The sequence below is a fragment of the Periplaneta americana genome, chromosome 10 (assembly GCF_040183065.1).
Source record: "Periplaneta americana isolate PAMFEO1 chromosome 10, P.americana_PAMFEO1_priV1, whole genome shotgun sequence".
NCBI lineage: Eukaryota > Metazoa > Arthropoda > Insecta > Blattodea > Blattidae > Periplaneta > Periplaneta americana.
This window is the reverse complement of record NC_091126.1, coordinates 177,142,921-177,164,719: the sequence shown is the minus strand read 5'-3', so window position 1 is coordinate 177,164,719 and position 21,799 is coordinate 177,142,921. Positions and strand designations below refer to the sequence as shown.

Sequence of the window (21,799 nt, the reverse complement as noted above, 5' to 3'; positions counted from 1 at the left end):
CACTAACTCTGAAGGTTATAGAAAAAGTTGAAAATGCCGGAATTAAAGTGATTAGAATTGTGACAGACAATCATTCTAGGGACTGTACTGGGCACGATATGGAAAATTTGGAAACGATTTCAAGAGAATGGAACAATATCTAGACGTCGTGGAACTGGCATCCAGAAGAAAACAATACATGCACAGGACCGTTTTGTGCGTCTGTAAGTATTACGGATCCACCAAGTAAAGCACGAGAGCCACAAGTAGACCTACAGCAGACTACAGGAATGAGAATAGCGATCAGATCAGAAACAGGCTCAAATATTGTGGTTTAATACCGACGACGCGTTAAAGTTCCCTTGCTAAAAAAAATGCACCGTGAAATGGCACTGCAGTTCGACACAGAACATGTTCACTGGCCGTTACGACATTGGCGATCTGTCCTATTTTCTTATGAGTCTCGGTTTTGCTTGTATGGGTCAGATGGTCGTCGATGTGTCTGTAGACAAGGAAAGCGATTCCATCCTGAACCAGTACAACCTGTTGTTGCATATTATGGAGGTGGGTCCGTTATGGTCGCAGGTATAAGTTCGGATACAAAAACAGAGCTCATCATTGTTAGAAACGGAACCTTAACTGCGAGACATTACATTAATGAAATCGTAGAGTCTCATGCTATTCCTCAACTGAGGCAACTTTGGGAAAATGCATTGTTTGACAATGCCAGAGCACAAGTTGCCAACGATGTGCAGGAATTCATTCAGGAGCACAACCTGCAAGTAATGGACTGGCCATCCAGGAGTCCAGATTTAAATCCAATAGAACAAGTCTGGGTTGACTAGAACAACGAATTCGACGGGAAATATACCTCCGGAGACACTCTGAGCACTTGAGGAAGTCTTAGTCTAGTGGAAGTACGGAGACTTCTACGACAAGAAGAACTGCAGTGGAGCTTGTCAGGACCATGGACAGGCGTTGCAATACTCTCATCTATGCTAGGGGAGGCAATACTCGATATTAACTTGCTTTCACTAACGTTTCAATATGGATTTCACTAACATGTGGCACGTGGAATCATTTTAGTTTAAGACATTTTCTTTAAAAAACATAAAATTGAGTTCTCTTAGAAGAATATTAATGCCCATTTTGAATCTTGCGTACACTACTTTTAACACTTGAATATATGTAATTGATTAACTAGCGGACTTACTCGTGTTAATTATGTAAGTCTGTGCGACTTACAACTGTTTCGGTGCTTCATCACACCATCCTCAGAGCCTACTAGGCAGAGAAGTTCGAGATGACGCCGAGATCTAGTAGGCTCTGAGGATGAAGCACCGAAACAGCTGTAAGCCGCACAGACTTACATAAATAACACGAGTAAGTCCGCTAGTTAATCAATTACTAATATTAATGCAATTGTAAGTGTCATTAAAATAGAAACATATTTATTTTCACTCCAAATTTCAGTGTGATTTGTACTCTAATTTAGACGTACGTGTGAACAAATGAACATACAATAAATAAATTTTGATGAAGACTTTTAATTTCAATTAACAAAGAAATTGTACATATCAAGCTTTCAGGTATAACTCCCTATAAAGTTGATTTGAATAAATTATTCAAAGATATTGTACTTTTATTTAAAATAGTCTCTGAACCAGTAAAATCTACATCAATTTCACAACAATTATCTCATTATGTTTTCAGACAACGAAACCAGATAAGCGTGGAAAAATATAAACAAACATAAGAAAACACCATCTAAGCCACCGACGTAGCTCAGTCGGCTAAGACGCTTGCCTGCCGATGAGGAATTTCGCTCGGGCTTGGGTTGGATTCCCCTTGAATGATTATCTGATTGAGATTTTCTGAGGTTTTCCCCAACCGTAAGACGAATGTCTGCTGGTAACGTATGGAGAATCATCGGCCTCATTTTGCCAAATACCATCTCGCTATCACCAATCCCATCGACGCTGAACAACCGAGAAGTTGATACACCTTCGTAAAAAAAAACTAAAATACTAAATAAAAAACACCATCTGAAACAAATAATCTTGCTACTAAAATTAATGATTCTACTCTTACAAACTCCACAGAAGTATAAGGGAACATTCTTTCAGGTGTAAGGTTGATGTATGCGGGATGTCAAATAACATAGCTATTGCATTCCACAAAATTTCTTCACCACCATTCATAGATATACTCTCTTCAAAATGAAGTGCATACAGCTGTTATTATTGTACAAACAAGAAAAATCGAAACTTCTCTTCATTAAATATAATTGTATGTTATGTCATTTTTCTTGTGTACTGACGACGCCATGAATGCTTATAATTCTATTCGGCTAATAAAGATCTAATCTAATCTATAAAAGTGTATCTATACGGTGTAGCTTTACCCATTCAAGCAATGCATACAAGAGTAAACGAATCGCATTCAATTGTGCATGTATTTTTCCACTGAAAATGAAAGCGCATGCAGCAATAGAAAGCTACCCATCCAACGCCGGCGTGTATCTTGTGCGTTATTGCGTTCAACAGTAGCACGTAGCGAGCAGCTAACTGTTCTAGGTGGCCGTGGATAAACAGAAGTTTTTCATTTGTGACGGTCAACGAGTTAAAAGATTGGTGATGATCAATGAGCTAGAAGTATAAGATCTATAAAACGTCTTTGTAGAATATAGAGTGGCATTTACGTCTGTATCAGCGCTCTTGGTGGTACTAGCTTGAACTACCAGCCACCATGTTTTAACTGGTTAGCTCGCTTAAGCAGAAGGAGACGTATAAGTACGTTTAGATTTTTAAATCCCGTAATTAAGATATCTTTTGTCTGCTCTGCTTATAACTGTAACAACCGAAGCGATAAAACAAAGAATATGTCATAATTTAAGTCAGTAGTCTGCCATAATTTGGTATTACTATACATATAATAACAGTTATTGATAGAAAGATTCTGTAACGTGTTCATTGTTTTTACAGATTCCCACTGAAAAATGATTTGTTAATTAAGCATTGGGTTTCACAAATAAAGAGAAAGAAATGGTTTCCCACAATACATGGTATTTTGTGTTCCGCACATTTCGATATTAAACACATGTATTTTGTAAACGAGAGGAGACGTTTGTTGCCCAATGCAAAACCAACCATATTCGATTTTCCATCTCATTTAAAAAGAAAATAGACTTCTAGGCCTCCACCGAAGAAGCTTTCTCTTCTGTGGCAGAGGAAAATTCAGTAGAACACCACCAGCCACCAGAATTCAGGTCTATATAACATACTGGCATGAATACGACAGATATAGGCATCTGTCTGACGAAACTGAAGCTTACGTGTCTTCCACTGAAAGTGTGTTCGATCTCGTCTGCATTTTCATAATGCCATCATTACTAATTTACAAAAAAAAAAAAAAATAATAATAATGTGTTTTTAGACATTTGAATATGCTCATTACTTACGTTTCACTCTATCGACGATTCTTGCTAACTCGTAGGTTAGAGCTAGAAGCACAGTCTAATAGATAGTCACGCAACTCATACGTATAAAATATGCCAACATTTGACAGCTGGCGCGACAGTAGCCCTCTAGCGGCAGGCAAGTTAAAAGTGTGCACACGACATATGATAACACATCAGAAAACGGGTTTTGCGTAATTTATTTTATATTTTTATGCTATACAATAAGTGTATATGGTTCTTATTAATTCTACTTTAGAATCCTGGAAGAATTTCACACGCAGTTAATCTACAAGTTTCAGAAGTTGGGAATAAACGTAATTCTTTCTGCTCCTTACAACTGAATCATGGCCCTAATCACGTATCATGGTTTGAAATAATATAATTGTTCGTTGCGTGGTCGATTAATTCAATTCATTCCTAAATATATTTATGAATCATTGGAACTTTGTATTTCCTGTGAGAAGAGTAAGAATTAGTAGCTTCAAAATTGTAGGGAATATCTCGTAGGGTACATCGCGTGGTGAACTCCTCTCCCCATTTCCTGAGAAATTAACGATTTTGCATACCGCAAATTGGGGTAAACTCGGCCGCTGAGGTAAACTTGAAAATAAAGAAAAGGGGAGGATTTAAACATTAATATGAAGTTCATTATTTTTCCATTTTTTAAGAACCGGTATTTCCTTTATTATTTTGTGTCACAAATAGTGCTGATGTTATGGTTTAAATTTTTATGGCAAGTTTACCGCGTTTTACATTACATTTCCAGTTTTCACACATAATGCCTAATTTTAACATATCCTACCTATATAATACGTAATTTACATGCACTTACTGTTAATATGACGTAGGTGAGAACAAATAAATGAACACACAATTTTGTTGGAAAAATTGTAACTTCAATTAACTCAGAAAATGTAGGCCTAATTTTATTTTCAGAGCAGAAGTGGTGTAAGTCAAAAATGGGTAATGAGGGGTTAAAGTAAACATTCTGTAAAATACAGCGCAAAGCGGCAGTTAATATTGAATGTATTTAAACTATTAATAGTCAGTGAATAGCACGAAGGATATATTAATTGCTACTTTGCGTTGTATTTTACAGAATTTTTACTTTAAACCTCATTACCTGATTTTGACTTACACCACTTCTGCACTGAACGGCTCAAATAATCACTGGGAATGTAAAATCAACACCAATAACAGTCATCCAAATTATTACAGAACGAATTGCTTTTTATATTAAATTTAAAAAGGCTCTTGAGAACTTAATACGTCTGCCACATGAATGTACACCAACACATCAGAAATTTATCGACACAGTCTGGATTTATTCAAGAAGTGAATATTTTGCAAAAGGATTACTATATTCCATGAATTCTTGCAAAATTAACATCATGATACCTACTTGAATGCAGGGGCGTATACTGGTTAAAGGGTTTGGGCTACCGCTGACCCTATTATTACACAAAATATATCTAACAATTACTTTAATTTTAATTACTATGGTAAAACTAATAATACAAAATTATTACATTATGTTATATTATAAACTTTTTCTTTTGTAATTTCCTTGGGTTACCGCCGGTAGCCCGCAAAATACGCCCCTGCTTGAATGCTATATAACATTCAACTTTTGAAAAATATAAAGAAAAAAACACGAATGCAAAAATTATGGAATTATTTGCATTAAAAACTGTAGATACATTATCCAAAATCGGAATGGTTACACATTTACACATGATCTCTGCAAAAAATAATATACTGTAACAGGTATTTACTTTGTTTTTAATTAAACTGTCCTTCCTGACATACAAATAGGTAACTGATAAGTAGTAAAATAGTGTTTTATAGAACACAATACGTAGGCTACCTACAACGTGGATTATTGGTTATGACTGAGTTATGGTTTTCTCTTGGTCTTGAGGGAATCTCAAGAACGACAAATTCGGAGATTTAAACTTGTTGTTACTGCGATTTTTGTCATTGCACACATTGCCTTTATTCCGACGCATGATTAAAACGTCATTATAACATCTCGCATCCCTTTAAAGCATGTGCTGGCTGTATCAACCCTATGACCAGTGCCTTGCCTGCCGCTTGGGCGCTAGTGTCGCGAATGTTGGCAAAAAAAAAGTGTTGATGTTGCGCGACTGTATATATTAGACTGTGCTAGAAGTAAGAATATAGAGTGGCTTCGCGCCGGCTTCTTTGATAGAGTTGAACCTATGTCCGCCATGTTTTAACTGGTCAAAAGTGGGTGTGGTTCCTATATGAAGAAACGAAAAGGGACTGTATACAAGATACTGCATCTTGTGAATCTTATTTTATATCGAAATAACTCATAAATCCAATTTTTACCAACACTTTTTCATTTTAACACCTTTAAGTTGCGAAATATTCGAAAAGTAGGCGTGGTCCCTATATGACTCAAAAAGGATAATCCACGATAGTGTATAACATCACAGTCTACTACGGTATATACAGTCACGAAGCTTGAGTTTTGAGGATGCTAGAAACAATAGACTGTGACGGTACTATTTTGCATTGCCTGTAACGAGGCGATATTAGCGACCCTAGTGGTGAGTAACTATCTAATGTTTGCATATTTACTACGTATTGAGCTTTGCGACTGTATATACTAGACTGTGATAACTTGTTGTATCTTGTGAAAATTATTTTATATCGCAGTAACTCATATATCCCATTTTTACTAACACTTCGTTATTTTTAACTATGGTCAGGAAATCCATCCAGCAACAATTTATTCCATATATCTTACACTAACATTGAAGCTTTAAGATGTGGAACAAGTACATACGACGTGGGCTTAGTTCCTATAGGTTGAGGCGGAAAGGGATAATCCAGGGTGGTATATAACATGTCACATCTTATGAGTCGTATTTTATATGGCAATAACTTGTATATCCCATTTTTACTAACACTCTTTTAGTCTCCTTTCCTTTGTAAATGAGGTGGAAAGTCGAAGAAGGCTGCTATTGCATTGGCCAGCAAATGTCTCCTCTCGTTCACAAAATACATGCATTTATTCTCGAAGTGTACAGAACACAAAATGCCACGTGTTGTGGGATACCATTTTTTTCTTTTCAGTTTTGAAACCCATTGCTTTGTTAACAAATCATTTCCCAACTGGAATCTGTAAAAACAATATACACGTTACAGAATTCTTCTATTAATAACAGCTATTATTATATCGCACATGACAGGAAAGTGACCATCTAAAAAAATGTGATTTTTCAGGAGTACAAAAAAGAAACTGAAAACGTAGAAATAAAAGCGATAATATGTTCATTTTAAAAATCAAGAAAACACTGTTATCATAAAAAAAATATATATTTATTGGCATTTAGTGAGTAATTTTATGTTAGGATTTTAAAGTATTGTTTTCATGGAAGGCACAGTAGGGGCAAAGTCTAGTACATACTGTTGTTGAGAGTACTAGGAAACATAGGCAGGATTACTATCCCTACCCCCAACATTGCAGGATCCCAAAGACCTTGACAACGTTTTTTTCATTGTAGCTATGTCCTGATGAAAATTCTCTCCCTGTTCATCACTAACAGCAACCACATTTTCAGGAAAAGAAGTGTAGGTGTGAATGGAAGAAATGCACTTTCAGTGAGATCCTTTAGCCCAATTTTTATAACATTGTAGTAATGTCTCCACTAAAGATTCATATTGTTCATCCTTCCTAATGCCAAGAAACCCTTCCACCACTGCTTTAGAAACATGCCAGATCACCAGTTCCACATTTAACTTACTTTCAAAAACTTTGTCCTTGAAAATATTCTCTGTGGGCCTTTAACTTTGCATACCGTATGTTAAACTAGGAAATAATTCTTGCTGATAACGAAAAACACTGTCTTCTCTATTCAGTCGTTTAACAGAAGTCTGATGTCATATTAAGGTTAAATAATATTGTGAAACTTGATACTTTTGTCATACAGAAATAACAGTCATTCAGGTGATTTTGCTGTTCCTACCAAATCACAGGTACAGCAAATGGTAAAGATCTTAATTTCATATATAACCACTTTCTCAAATTATTATTGTACAAGTAATGCAACAATGTTTTGGAGACCACTTTTTATTTTGATCACCAATTAATTTTGCAACCAAATAAGTGAAACTAACCTGTTTTAGTAGTTTCATTATTTTTTTTTTCTTTGGGATTTTGGTGTGAACTTTCCACAAACATAACAAAAATTATCTGGATAATTACGACACTGACGTCTGTTACCTTTATCCATGTTGAGCACAGAAATAAAATCACTGCACAGATTAACAAGACTATCTTGCTTCAAAGAACAATAACATTAGACTAATTCGTCAAATCAAATCTCCAAACGAAAGTTTCATCTAGAATAATTTAAAAGAAGCAACAACATGTTAATTAGTATATTTATATTATATAAATAGGGACCGGATTTTTATGTAGTATCAAGGTGTGAAATATGTACATATTTATGCACAAAAAATGAGCTGAATATGTACCAAAATATGTAAAATCATGAAAATATTTAATATCAATATCTAGCAGGTATAGGATAGGTAAGACTCTCCAGTTGTGATTTCATAGAGCACCCGACTTTTTACAGCACACTCGACACATTACTATTTTTCCATCTGTAATGAAAGCTTCGTCCATCGCAATTCATGATTTTATTTTTGTCGTTAGAGTTGAAGATACAGGGACCATTTTAGTTAGTTAAAAGCAGTAGATAAACTCACTTGCACTTTATAGGTACTGTAAGTACTAAAACTAGAGAATTGAGTGAAATGAATGACACAACAGTACTGCAAGCACTGTTTTGCTTTACTGGATTAGGAGAAACTAAGAGGAGATGTGAGATACATGCATTTTAGCTGCTCCCTGTAAGAAACAAATACCTACTAAAACCTCAAACTATAGGCATTTACAAACTGTTGTCTGAAAAGTGACATTCCTGTCTCATTCAGAAGGGTAAGATTATTCCAGCTGAGAACCATACTTTCTAATTGCTCGGAAAATCCCATTTCCATACAGGTCTACTAAATTTAAAATAAAGAGGACAAGCATTAACTTGAAAGTCTCATGTCAGACTTGACATGGGTTTTCCCTGGAAGAATTAGGAAGAGGGTGGGTAAGGTTGCAAATTAGATGGGAATGACTTGTTAAGACGTGTGCAGAACAATTATAGTTTGAGACAAATCATGTCATCCTCGTCCCATTCACTGCATGAAGGCAACACTACTTTCTGCGTGATTTTTACAATACAAGGTAGTTGTATGAGAAAGATTGCCTTTTGTTCACTCATATTTACAGTGGGCAGTATAGGGTGAGTGCCTCTATTACTTCCTGGAACTAAGGACGTTATGTTTTGTCCCGAAATATATCCTTTCTTGGGTAGGTAAAAGAAGCTTTTTAAATCTGTGTATTTCAAATTGTAAACTTCCCCAGCAGAAGTCTTTTTTTCTTTCAAGAGAAGTAAATATGAATAAAACCCCTAAATATGTAGATTTATGTAATACCAAGCCATAATAAGTAATGTGGGGTAAATATGTAAAAATATGTAGCATCAAATTTTAATATATTAATGGTAATTATTTTGTATTCGACAGATAATGAAGAAAAAATGGGAGTATAAGGGTACAGTACATCAGTTATTCATAGATTTCAAAAAGGCATATGACTTGGTTAAGAGGGAAGTATTATATGATATTCTTATTGAATTTGGTATTCCCAAGAAACTAGTTTGATTAATTAATATGTGTCTCAGTGAAACATACAGCAGAGTCCGTATAGGTCAGTTTCTATCTGATGCTTTTCCAATTCACTGCGGGCTAAATCAGGGAGATGCACTATCACCTTTACTTTTTAACTTCGCTCTAGAATATGCCATTAGGAAAGTTCAGGCTAACAGGCAGGGTTTGGAATTGAACAGGTTACATCAGCTTCTTGTCTATGCAGATGACGTGAATATGTTAGGAGAAAATCCGCAAATGATTAGGGAAAACACGGAAATTTTACTTGAAGCAAGTAAAGCGATCGGTTTGGAAGTAAATCCCGAAAAGACAAAGTATATGATTATGTCTCGTGACCAGAATATTGTACGAAATGGAAATATAAAAATTGGAGATTTATCCTTCGAAGGGGTGGAAAAATTCAAATATCTTGGAGCAACAGTAACAAATATAAATGACACTCGGGAGGAAATTAAACGCAGAATAAATATGGGAAATGCGTGTTATTATTCAGATGAGAAGCTTTTATCATCTAGTCTGCTGTCAAAAAATCTGAAAGTTAGAATTTATAAAACAGTTATATTACCGGTTGTTCTGTATGGTTGTGAAACTTGGACTCTCACTCTGAGAGAGGAACATAGGTTAAGGGTGTTTGAGAATAAGGTGCTTAGGAAAGTATTTGGGGCTAAGCGGAATAAAGTTACAGGAGAATGGAGAAAGTTACACAACGCAGAACTGCACGCATTGTATTCTTCACCTGACATAATTAGGAACATTAAATCCAGACTTTTGAGATGGGCAGGGCATGTAGCACGTATGGGCGAATCAAGAAATGCATATAGAGTTTTAGTTGGGAGACCGGAGGGAAAAAGACCTTTGGGGAGGCCGAGACGTAGATGGGAAGATAATATTAAAATGGATTTGAGGGAGGTGGGATATGATGATAGAGACTGGATTAATCTTGCGCAGGATAGGGACCGATGGCGGGCTTATGTGAGGGCGGCAATGAACCTTCGGGTTCCTTAAAAGCCATTTGTAAGTAAGTAAGTAATTATAAGATTTGCAAAGGTTTGTTATTTATATACAGTTAGGTTGAAAGGAATATAATATGTAATTACATAAAAATCCGGTCCCTAGTAATGAGATTACTACTAGGAATGCTGATTGGGTTCACAAATTTTTCTGCTTTCTATGTAACTGACACAGTCGATCTAAGGGAAAACATTATGAAGTAAGACAGTGGCCTTTAAGATACACTTGGATACCAAGGGAAATGAGGAAATGAGTGTCCAATATGAAACATTTGTTAAGAAAGACAAAATTTTACTATCACTTCACATTAAGTTAGGCTTAATGAAAAACTTTGTAAAGGCTTTAAAACAGATAGAGAAGCAGTTTCCAATATTTGAAACAAAAATTTCCAATATTAAGTGAAGCTAAATTGGAAAAAGGTATTTTTCATTGTCCCACAAATCCGTGAAATAATGCAAAACAGAATGCTTCAAGATATGCTATGGGTAATGAGAAAGCAGCATGGGTAGGATTGAAGCCTGTGTGCAGTAATTTTCTATGAAATATAAGGGCTGAAAACTACATAGAAATGATTGAGGACATGCTAAAGACGTATAAAACTTTGGAGCATAATATGTGATTAAAATACATTTCCTACATTCGCACTTGGGACTTACATCCTCCCAGTCTAGTAGCTGCTGTCAGTGATGAACCCAGTCTTCATCAGCATACTGCTGCCATGGGAAAATGGTAAGAGGAAAGTGAACACCTAATATGTAGCCAGCTAATTAAGAATGTCCCTGATGTGAGCTACAAGTGGAAGTCTCCTAGATTTTTTTTTAATTTTGAGTAAATTCAAACATTAATTATTTTTTTTTTGTAAAATAATCATAAATGTATCATTCTAATGCAATTTTTTAATTCTGCACACTTTTTATAATAATTTTGACATTTATGGAGTTCTGTATCATAGGTATTACGATAATATTTAAATTATGCCTGTTTCATATACTTTTGCGATAAATATAAAAACTATTTTCCCAAAAAATCGGTACATGGCTGGGAATTTTGAACTTCAGAGCTGAATTTGACATAGACTAATTTTACGAAACTGACTGCTTTCTTTAGTGTAAAAAAATTGAAATTTGTTGTCCATTGTTATAAGAACTATAAAATAATTCTGTAAAACTTCAATATCAAAAGTTAAAATAAGAAGAAAACTGGCAATTGAACTTCAGGTAACAAAAGGTTTATGACAAGAATGCTGTTTATCCTTAAACTTTTATAAATTCATGTTCAGCAAGCTTTGAAAACTTAGGGAGGGGGAATGTTGTAATATGATAGTAATGATGCACACATTACAATTCGCAAATGACCAGATACTATTGACTGAAAGACAATAGACTATATGAAAAAAGAATTCATGGAGGAATATGAAAACTGGGGATAACAAATAAATGTTAATATTTATTTTATTTATTTGGCTGCAGTGCATTACAATATTGAATGACAGCATGGACCTCTGGTCATATAGCTATAACTCGCTTATCAAGATACAATTTTTATATATACATAAGTAAACCTTACAATAAATGTTAATAAAAGTCAATATATAATTGGTGAGATTGGTCAAAAGCAAATAATTATTACAAGGTGTCACAGTAGAGTTGCCACATTTAAAAAAAATGAAAATTCGAAATATTATATTTATTCTAAAATATGCGAAATGGAAAAGTGACGAAGTACATTAATTAACTTTCTTTCATTAGTAGGTGTAGTAACACAACATAAAATAAGCTAAAACTTCAAAACACGCTTAGGTTATATCAGGGATGTCAAAGCGCCTGCACTGCTTGCTCTCAAGAACATGCACAACATTTCCTTAAGAGCGATGATTGTACTTTATCTTGCTAAGAAGTGAACCTTGTTGGATTTGTATTGTTTGTAGTATGAGCACGCAATGCAGGTCCTTTGACATCCCTTGGTTGTATTGTTAAAAATAATAAAACTCACATTACTGAGATGTTCCGTCTCCATCTTAATCACCCTGGACCCGCACTTAGGAGTAAAATCTTGCATCATGGATTTGTTGAAGTACCGTAATTGTCTTTAAGTATTTTCTGATGAAACTGAAACTGTACATGTAAGTCTAAAAACACTTACACTTCATAATTTCCTGTTTATCAATATTTTCAATTTTTTATTATCGAAAAGATCTAGAAAATTTGAAAACTCCTACATTCAAAATAAATCTTCATCCATCAAGGCCACAAACCTCCCTATCAATATAACTGGTAATCTAATAACAAGGTTTGCCAACAAAAACCGTAACCGTCTTCTTGACATTGTTGTGGACAGCAGTTCTAAAATTACCAAGAAATTTAATGGAAGAAGAAATTGTTAGGTAAAACGAACTTCAAATATCAAACTCTGATGCAAGGGGAAGATGGAAACAGAGTAACTTTGACAAAAATAACCAGTACTGTTTTGGTGCATGGGCGAATCCAGCAGCTGCTAGGGGGCTCAAAATGATGACAATAATAATAATAATAATAATAATAATAATAATAATAATAATAATATTAATAATAATAATAATAATAATAATAATAATAATAATAATAATAATAATAATAATAATAAATTAAATCTTTGGAAGAAAACATTCACTGAACAATAATAGTCTCTCTGTCCTCCCAGCATATCTGTCACTGTGTCTCAGCTAGAGTGCCTTTATATAAACTGGGAACTCTAGGATTAGCAAGTCTGAGACCATTCAGTTGTGTATGTGAAGAACTAGATGTCATCATGCATTTATCATATTATTTTCTAGACTTCTGAAGAAGTGAGCAATATTAATGGCTTTAACTGTTGAATAACTATCAGAAATGGGTCTTTCTTGATACTGTTTTTCAACCATGCATTCCGTGCATTTGTTAATTTAGATCCTGGATCAGAAACCCTAAAACTCAATACTCTTAACTGTAATTGTTATGGCTTTATCAACATCTATAGATAAGTCAATGTCGCGTTTTTGCAATTTCACTGACAACTGACCTATTTCATCCAAAGCATTTGACAATGCATTTAGGCGTTTCAAGAGATTGCACTTGGTAACATTTTTTAGACCTGAGTATTTGTTTTTTTGGGATGATTTGAGGATCTACTGAAGTATTCGTAGGATGCGGGATAGTTATTTATTATAATGTTAATTGTATGCACACTTGATGCCACTCATGGTACAGACAAGATTTAATTTCCTGTGAAACTGCTCTGCCTGTCTTAATTCTCTTCATTTTTTTAAGATAGGTGATAGAGGGATGGGCAGGGCATGTAGCACGTATGGGCGAATCCAGAAATGCATATAGAGTGTTAGTTTGGAGACTGGAGGAAAAAAGACCTTTGGGGAGGCCGAGACGTAGATGGGAGGATAATATTAAAATGGATTTGAGGGAGATGGGATATGATAATAGAGACTGGATTAATCTTCCACAGGATAGGGACCAATGGTGGGCTTATGTGAGGGCGGCAATGAACCTGCAGGTTCCTTAAAAGCCATTTGTAAGGTGTAAGTAAGTAAGTAAGTAAGTAAGTAAGTAAGTAAGTAAGTAAGTAAGTAAGTAAGGTGATAGAGGGAGTTATAGCTTATCTAAAAATATTTGAAAATGATTGGTACATGAAACCTCTTTACGAACATCGTTAACAGTGCCAGATAATTAAATTGCGAAATATATTTTTTAGGGGTGCTGCAGATCCTGACACTTTTCCAATCATTACAAATGCCCCATTAAATATAAAAGGAATTAAGTTTTCATTATAAAAGCTTCCGTGAATTTATTCTTATGAAACATTATTTAATTAGTTCGTCAGCAATTATTTTTTTCTGTAGTATTCTATAGCTCCATTATATCTAAATTAAACACAAGCATTCCTAGGGTAATCTTCAAATAATTCTTGGGTTGCTATGTCTATTGTAGTTTTCCTACTCAATGAGATTGTTCAATTAGAAGTGAAATTTTTTGTCAGTGAAAATAATACTATTACATACAGTTGTCTTCATTTTTAATACTTTATGAGTAGGAATTTGAACATATGTATTATCTGCATGCAAAATATACATATCTAAATCCACTTCTATTGGCATGTCAACAAATGACCTTTGGGATTAAACAATCTTACGACTATATATTTATATACCGGTAGTTCGATTCCTGGTGTCAGAACAAATTTTTCTCCATATATAGAATATAGAATCTTATAACTGTTTAAAGACTCTCTGTTTTTAGAAATTGTTCTTGATGCATATTTTGAACATTAGAATCAATTCTTTTTTTCAGCCTGTTTCATAATTTCAAGCGCTTTAAGATGGGCATCACTTCCTTTATGTTCCTATCTTTTCGTTCTCAAGCTAGACTGTTGAATCCCTTTATTTGTTCCAGTAGGAACCACAGTACCCTTCCTGCCTGTGTTCGACTAATCTGAGATTTTTTCTCCATGTACCCCTAAATCTTTACATTTTCTACATACAGAACTGCCTAAAGATTCTACTGTAAATCAACCACTCATTATTAATTTAGAAATTGTCACACTGATCTTTCGTTGAGCAATCTGGAAAATTATTTTATTCTCGGAGAGATGATGATGATGGCGGTAGCTGGATTTCATTTGTATCATTTGTGTCTTTCGTGAAATACTGCGGAACCACCACTACATGTGCTGATTTTTTCAGAACAGAATTTCCCGAATCACAATCAATATTAGGATACTTTCTAAGTCAATTTAAGTGACTGTTATAAAAATACTAACTGAATTTCAATCAGTGCCGATCACATCCACACTCAGTTATTCACAACCACGAACTGAGAAATGAACTGATGCAAGGAAAGGACGTGTCATTATTATGTATCAAGTTAGACCAAATGTTTTCCTTGTTCTTGACAGATTTACTTCACCTTCACGTGGTGTCTTTTAACAAGCTTGTAATTCAAAGCTCGCCATAAGTTGAGCATGAATGTATTATCTTGTTGCAAAGGCTGTATTATCACTAGCGAAATAGAATGATTTCCAGCCATACACTTATGATTGAAATCTTTGTTCCACAAAGTCTTTGAAATGGACACCCAAGTCACATTTAAACACTAGAAATTCGACCCACTGCCTACCAGTGGCCTATGATATCCGAGCATTAACTCGACATGGAGTGGTAAAGTGTTGCTGAATTGCGGTTATTTTAATTTATTAACAACGCACTATTATTCAGAACCTCAATATTCAATTTAGACTCAAACATATCAATAATATAAAATATAAAATAGAGAGAGCACACAAATACTGCTATAATAAAATACAACAGTGCTGTTATCATTATTTTTAACAATTTAATTCACACTTAATTGAAAAGTCTATATAAATGTCGTACCAAATTCAACTGGAATAGACCATAGCCATATCTTACGAGATGGAATTGAAAGGTTCCTGAAATCCACGAATAGGCTCCAGTTCCTTTTGAACCATAGTGTAATCATAGCAGAGGCTTCATATAATCGTTGGTAAAGGTATGGAGTTTGTTCCTTTCCAGGAAGTACAGCATCCATGGAAGGAAAATTTTCTATTATGATACTATATGGTCCAAGGATAAATCCTTGTATGTTGAAGCAATGAAAGCTATGCTAATTGTAAGACAAAATTGTGACATGAAGTGTGATAGGTTTTATAACAATATTAGTGTGGTATGATCGTGATGAAATGTAATACCCCTGTACATCAGTCTAAAAGTGTTTGTGTTCTGTCAACAATAACCATTGTTATTTTTATTACACAAAATATTTTTAAACATCTTACTTCTTTTTTAAGAATATTATTCCCCACTCTCATCCCGACTTTTTTAAGAAATTATGGTCAGCCTACACATGACCCATGCAATAGTTTCTACAGTTTAGGCAAGTACCAAATGACTAGATTGAAGTAATTGATGCATTTGCAGTAAACTATTTAAATTTATATAGAGTATGGAAGTGTCCTGCATAAGACACATGAAAAATCACTGTCTTTCAGAAAACTTTTCTTGTGACAATTAGAGCACACAATCCATTTATATTCAATGATATTTGTCACGTGAATAGAAAGGGGTAACACAAATAATTTTTTTACTTCCTCAAAGCATAATCACAATTTTGTATATACAGTTGCGAAGCTCAATACTTACTAAATATGCAAACATAGACAATTGAAATATTAATCCATAGATAGTTGCTAGCCACCAGGATCGCTACTATCGCATCATCACAGACTCTTTCCCTAGCAGACGATAAAATGTATTGTACTTTTGATATCATGTTCTTTTGAAAAATTAACACCTTCCTTCCACTATTAAAATACGAAATACATAAGGTTTATATATTATTTTCATAAAGTATATATTATATTTTATAAACTCACCTTCCTGGATCTTTCGGAAGGATAACTCTGACCTCTTTTTCTTAGAATTTATAGTGCAACAAACGTCTCCTTGTTCCATATTATTATTCAAATTATTATATTTTGGCCATTTACAGTTATTACAACCGATAACGAACTTTTCACAAAAAATGCGAAATACGGCACAGTCAATGCTTTTTCGATCTAGACCAGGCCGTAATGTTTGTTTGGTTTTCTATTTCAGTGTATGGAGCTCAGTGAAATATTATATTATAACTTTATTGCTTATCATTGCTAATCTTTATTTAGTGTAATGTGTTATAAGTTCCGTTTACTTCTTGTTGCCAGTGGCGTATACTGGTTTAAGAGTCTGGGCTACCACTGACCCTATTATTACGCAAAATATATTTTAAAATCCCTATAATAAAATTCCTAACATATTTATGTGAATTCCAGACGTCTTGATTGGGACGAAAATACTTTGATGACTTCGTCCTTGAAATTACAGTTGGGCCACTTGCGAAGTTTCTGTAGAAATGACTTTTCAATGGACATCAGTGCCAAGCCGGATAAACGTTCTTGTGTATGAGTTGATCTACAGTAGGATTTTATTCTCTTCAACGCAGAAAATGTTCTTTCTACCGTTGCTGACGTAGCTGGTATTGTCACAATTAATGTTGCCAATTTAAGGACTTCAGGAATAACTTGGTTCAGCTGGTTTTCATATATGGCAGATAATATTTCATGGATAGGTTTGTTCGAAAAATCAAAGATTTCTGCTGAATATATTACACTTAATTCATTTTTCAAACGCACTTGATCAAAGTGACTGTTATAGGACTGAAATAATTTGTTTAGTGCCTCATTCGGGAAGTTTTCTCTATAAGCAGAAAATTTTTGAGAATTTAGAAGATGTGTGAACTGAAGCTTTCCATAATCAGTAAATCTGTCAGTAATTTCCATGTGCATAGATCTAGTATGCTGTAGTACAGCTGCCTGCATTTCAATTCATCATCTCCTTTTCTTCGCTTTAATGGTGGTTCCATTGTATTGGCTGAAGAATTTTCATTTTCCATATTACTCCATATGGACGGAAACCCACTACGTCTGAACTCAGATATAGTATTTTTTAACTTCGATACCTCTTGCAAGCAGTATGCTATGTCTAGACTTTTTGTCTGAAGAATATTGTAGAGCACATCTGTATGTGCGAACACTCTAGCATAGACTTCAAGAAGAAATATATTCTGAAACTGTGTGAAAAAAATACAAATATCCTTGAGCCTGCACAATTACATCATCATCCTAGTTTTCTTCAGAGTCATTACAAATGATATTTTCAAAAAAGCAGTCAGTTGTTCTCTGTATTCCTTCACTGTATTTACAGGCCGAGATGTAAAATCCCATCTAGTTGGTGCTACTTTTGGGAGTTTCTGTTTCATAAATTCCTTGAGTTTTTCTGATCTTTTAGGAGATGATGAGAAAAATGCAGCTAAACCCGACAGTGTTTTGAAAAAAATGCGGCATTCTGGAATGAAGTAGTTTGTTGCAAAACTAAATTGCGAACATGGCTGTAACAATGGACAAATAGTGCTTGAGGATACTTTTCTTGAACTTTTGTTTTTAAGCCATTAATATTTCCCGCCATAACTGAAGCACCATCGTATGTCTGTGCAATTAAGTTATTGCCGCCATTGTATTCTGCTATAACACCTTCCACATGCTGAAACAAAGCAGCAGCAATTTTGTCCGAACTGACATTTGTGAATCCTATAAACCGTACTTGAACATTGGCAGTACTATCGACGTATCTTAAAACAGTGGACAATTGACTCTGATTAGAGCAGTCACTTGTTTCATCAACAACAATGGCCACAAAAGGTGTTTCTTCTATTTCAGTTTTTATGTTCTTTATCATAACCCCACTTATAGCAAATATTAAGTCATTCTGAATTGCAGGAGAAGTACCACGAAATACTGTTGGACTCTCAAGATGATTGGCCAGTAAATGGTCAAATTCACTTAAGGAACTTAAATATTCAATATAATTTCCTCTATTGTCTGATTCCACACTCTCATTATGACCCCGAAAAGCCAATTCTTGTTTTCCTAGAAAGCAGACTGCGTTAATAAGACGCAGTAAAATCTCCCGATTTTTTTTCACAAGATCATTGTGTTGATTGATGTGTAGAGCTTTTTGCTTATCTAGCTGTAAATCAATTCTTGTCTTCCCAAAGTTTGCAAAGTTCATGCTACTACAAATATGAGCTTTTGATTTGTCGTGTTTTAGGACTGCCGTTTGAAGGGAGTTCATATTAGAAAACCCCTCTTTTGACCACACATTAGTTTCGCGGGATAAATAACAAACATGGCCAGCAAAATAGTTTAGACAGTTTAGAACTACCACACAACCAATTCCACTTACCATATAATGTTGAAGTGAAATGGCGTGTGTATTCACGCTGTTTTTCTTTTACGTCCATGGACAAATTTAACTCAGGAGTTAGTCTTTCCATTTTCACAATTTCAACTTTCTCGTTGTATGTACGACGGTTAAAAGGCACTTTTAATAAACCTTCTATTACACAGTCATTTTCAACACAAACCTCTCCAGAAACTTGTTCTGCCATATTTTTCACAATATCACTTAATTGGGAAATTAAAAACTTAATAATTAACAATTAATATAACTCTTAGACACTCGAACAAATCACAAATTTAAAATACTGCACTGCAAGAACGCAATCACATTGATGAGCTAGCGTACTAAGCGTATTGTTGCTTCGCGCCTGCGAAGAAACCAATCACGAGAGCAGTATCTCACCCGGCCTACACTGCACGATGGAAATAGAAGAGAGAGGGGGACGGGCAGTTGTGCGACAGAACAGCATTAGCGGAACGGTCACAGACTACCCCTCGTAGCAGCGTTTCTCCAGCGATGCCGCCTTAACAACTTGTTTCTTTTCGAGAGCAGAGAGCGCATATAAATCTAATGATTACCTTAATTTTAATTACTGTGGTAAAACTAATAATACAAAATTATTACATAATGTTATATTATAAACTTTTTCTTTTGTAATTTCCTTGGGTTACCGCCGGTAGCCCCGGTAGTCCGCAAAATACGCCCCTGCTTTTTGCATAATATGTTGCAGAAATAATTACAAAACTCTGCTATTTTAATGTGAAGAGAATTTTACATGTTAACATAATCTGTTCGCGTCAACATTTCAAGTTTAAAATGGAAGCTATTTTGAGGTTTAATAAAAAAGAATTTATATTGTGATTTCAATTTAGCACATCTACCTTCCTTAATTTTAGACAAAACATTTACCATGCCACTCCTATGAAATTAGTGTATGTACAATTGTGTTACTTCAGCTCTTAAGTAGTAGATAAATACAATGATTCAGTACTCAATTTTAGTATTAAAATACAGACAAATTGAATGTCCGGGGTATCATACATGACATTATGCTTAATTATAATGTATGATTGCGAATTTAGGAATATAAGCTAAATATAGTAAACATAACCTATAATTATCATATGAATGGCAAGGCATTGGCGATCACTAAATTTAGACAGAAAGGGGCAACTGGTACAGTAAACATAACCTATAATTTCAACATATCTAAATATCTGTACGGTGCAATTGAAAATTATTGAATTGTGCATAAATGAATGTACAAGAATTTCGCAATATTTAATCAAAATAAAGGCAGGTATTACTCATACGAACAACGTAATTTTCACACCATAAATAATATTACATCTTAACTCGCAAGTAAATTATGTCTGAAGTGTCTCATAATCATTGTTTTAAATTTTATTAATGGAATTACACTACATTTTAGAGAAACATATATTACTGTTTATGCATTCCAACTAATTTATATGGTTGAAACGCCGCCTTCGTGAACGGGTTAAGCAAGTTACATGGTCTGCCTTACGGTCTGTATTAGATCACGATGCCTGTGGCACAGTCTATTGTTCCTAGTACTCACAGCGCTCCAAGCGGCTAGCAACTATTGCGAGATTTGCAAAAAATCACCCCAAGCTTCGTGACTGTATATAGTAGACTGTGGCATAATAGAGAATTCTCACTGTTTCTCACATACAATGCTACAGAATACATTTAGTTGCTGTGCATTAGTATAATGATATTATGGATAAAGATGAAAAGGGTAATAGTCATAATAATCTACGGAAAAAAAGTATTTTAGCAAAAGAATAAACTGTTTGAAATTCCTTTCTTCGCACATGGTGGCTATCGAAAATGGTTAGTTTGGTGATCTAAATTATTTATTGAAAGAGCTTTACTTGTGAGGGAGAGCCTATAAGACTGACTTCATTATTCCTGAAGACATAATGTTGACAAGTATTATGGCAAACATAAAAATAAATAAGTAAATATATATTGCCTTATTACATCATTTTACGCAAGTTTAAGTGGAAGTCTCCTATGAACAAAACTTGTGACTTGAGGACAAACTTCGGATTAAACAAAGAATGATAAATTAATTTATGTAATGTATCATCATTTCAAACAAAAAGATAAAAATTAAAATACTCTTTGATTAACACTGTCTAAGAAACAGATCTAAGCAAGCAGTAACAGTAATACACTTTTACAAATACCAATTATTGTTCCTTTCAATGTTTTGTTCATGAACAGAAAGAATCTTCATATGCAGCAATGTTTCATTGACATGAACTTCACTCATGTCACGCAAGCAGTGGTTCTCGTTCCCCATTGTGTTCTCTGCAAGGAAATAAACAGAATATTCGCCATTATTTAAAGAACCTCTCTCTAAGAGTAGAGTGCCACCTCCAAATTTGCCTTTGATATACTATGGGAAGCACAATTATTTTGCACCAATATAGTGGTGGTGGTGGTGGTGGTGGTAATGAGTAACAGAGCAACTGACGAGATTTTGAAAAAAGAAGTATACCTATATACACCAAAGAAATCTGCCTCAAATACACTCTTTGTCCTCCACGAAATCAACTTAGACTAATCAGGATTTGGACCAGGGTCTCTGGCATGGCAAAGTGACACTCGAGCTCTTAAGTTAACTACTCTATGAAACTACAGCAATTTTAATCGTTGTGGTACTCAACTACAATGACAATAATAATAAGTCATAATTTAAATTTCATATCTTGGATTTGATAAAAACGCAAATAAGTCAC

At 34.5% G+C, this 21,799-nt stretch overlaps 1 protein-coding gene across 1 annotated transcript in view; it reads right to left on the bottom strand.

Annotated features, from left to right (window-relative positions):
• Positions 1-21,116: 21,116 nt before the first annotated feature.
• LOC138708201 (mucolipin-3-like) overlaps positions 21,117-21,799 on the bottom strand; it is a 46,979-nt gene continuing 46,296 nt past the window's right edge. The window contains exon 13 of the mRNA XM_069838506.1: positions 21,117-21,368. Coding sequence (XP_069694607.1) covers positions 21,332-21,368 — 37 coding nt within the window. The 3' untranslated portion in view covers positions 21,117-21,331. The remainder of the gene's footprint in view (positions 21,369-21,799) is intronic.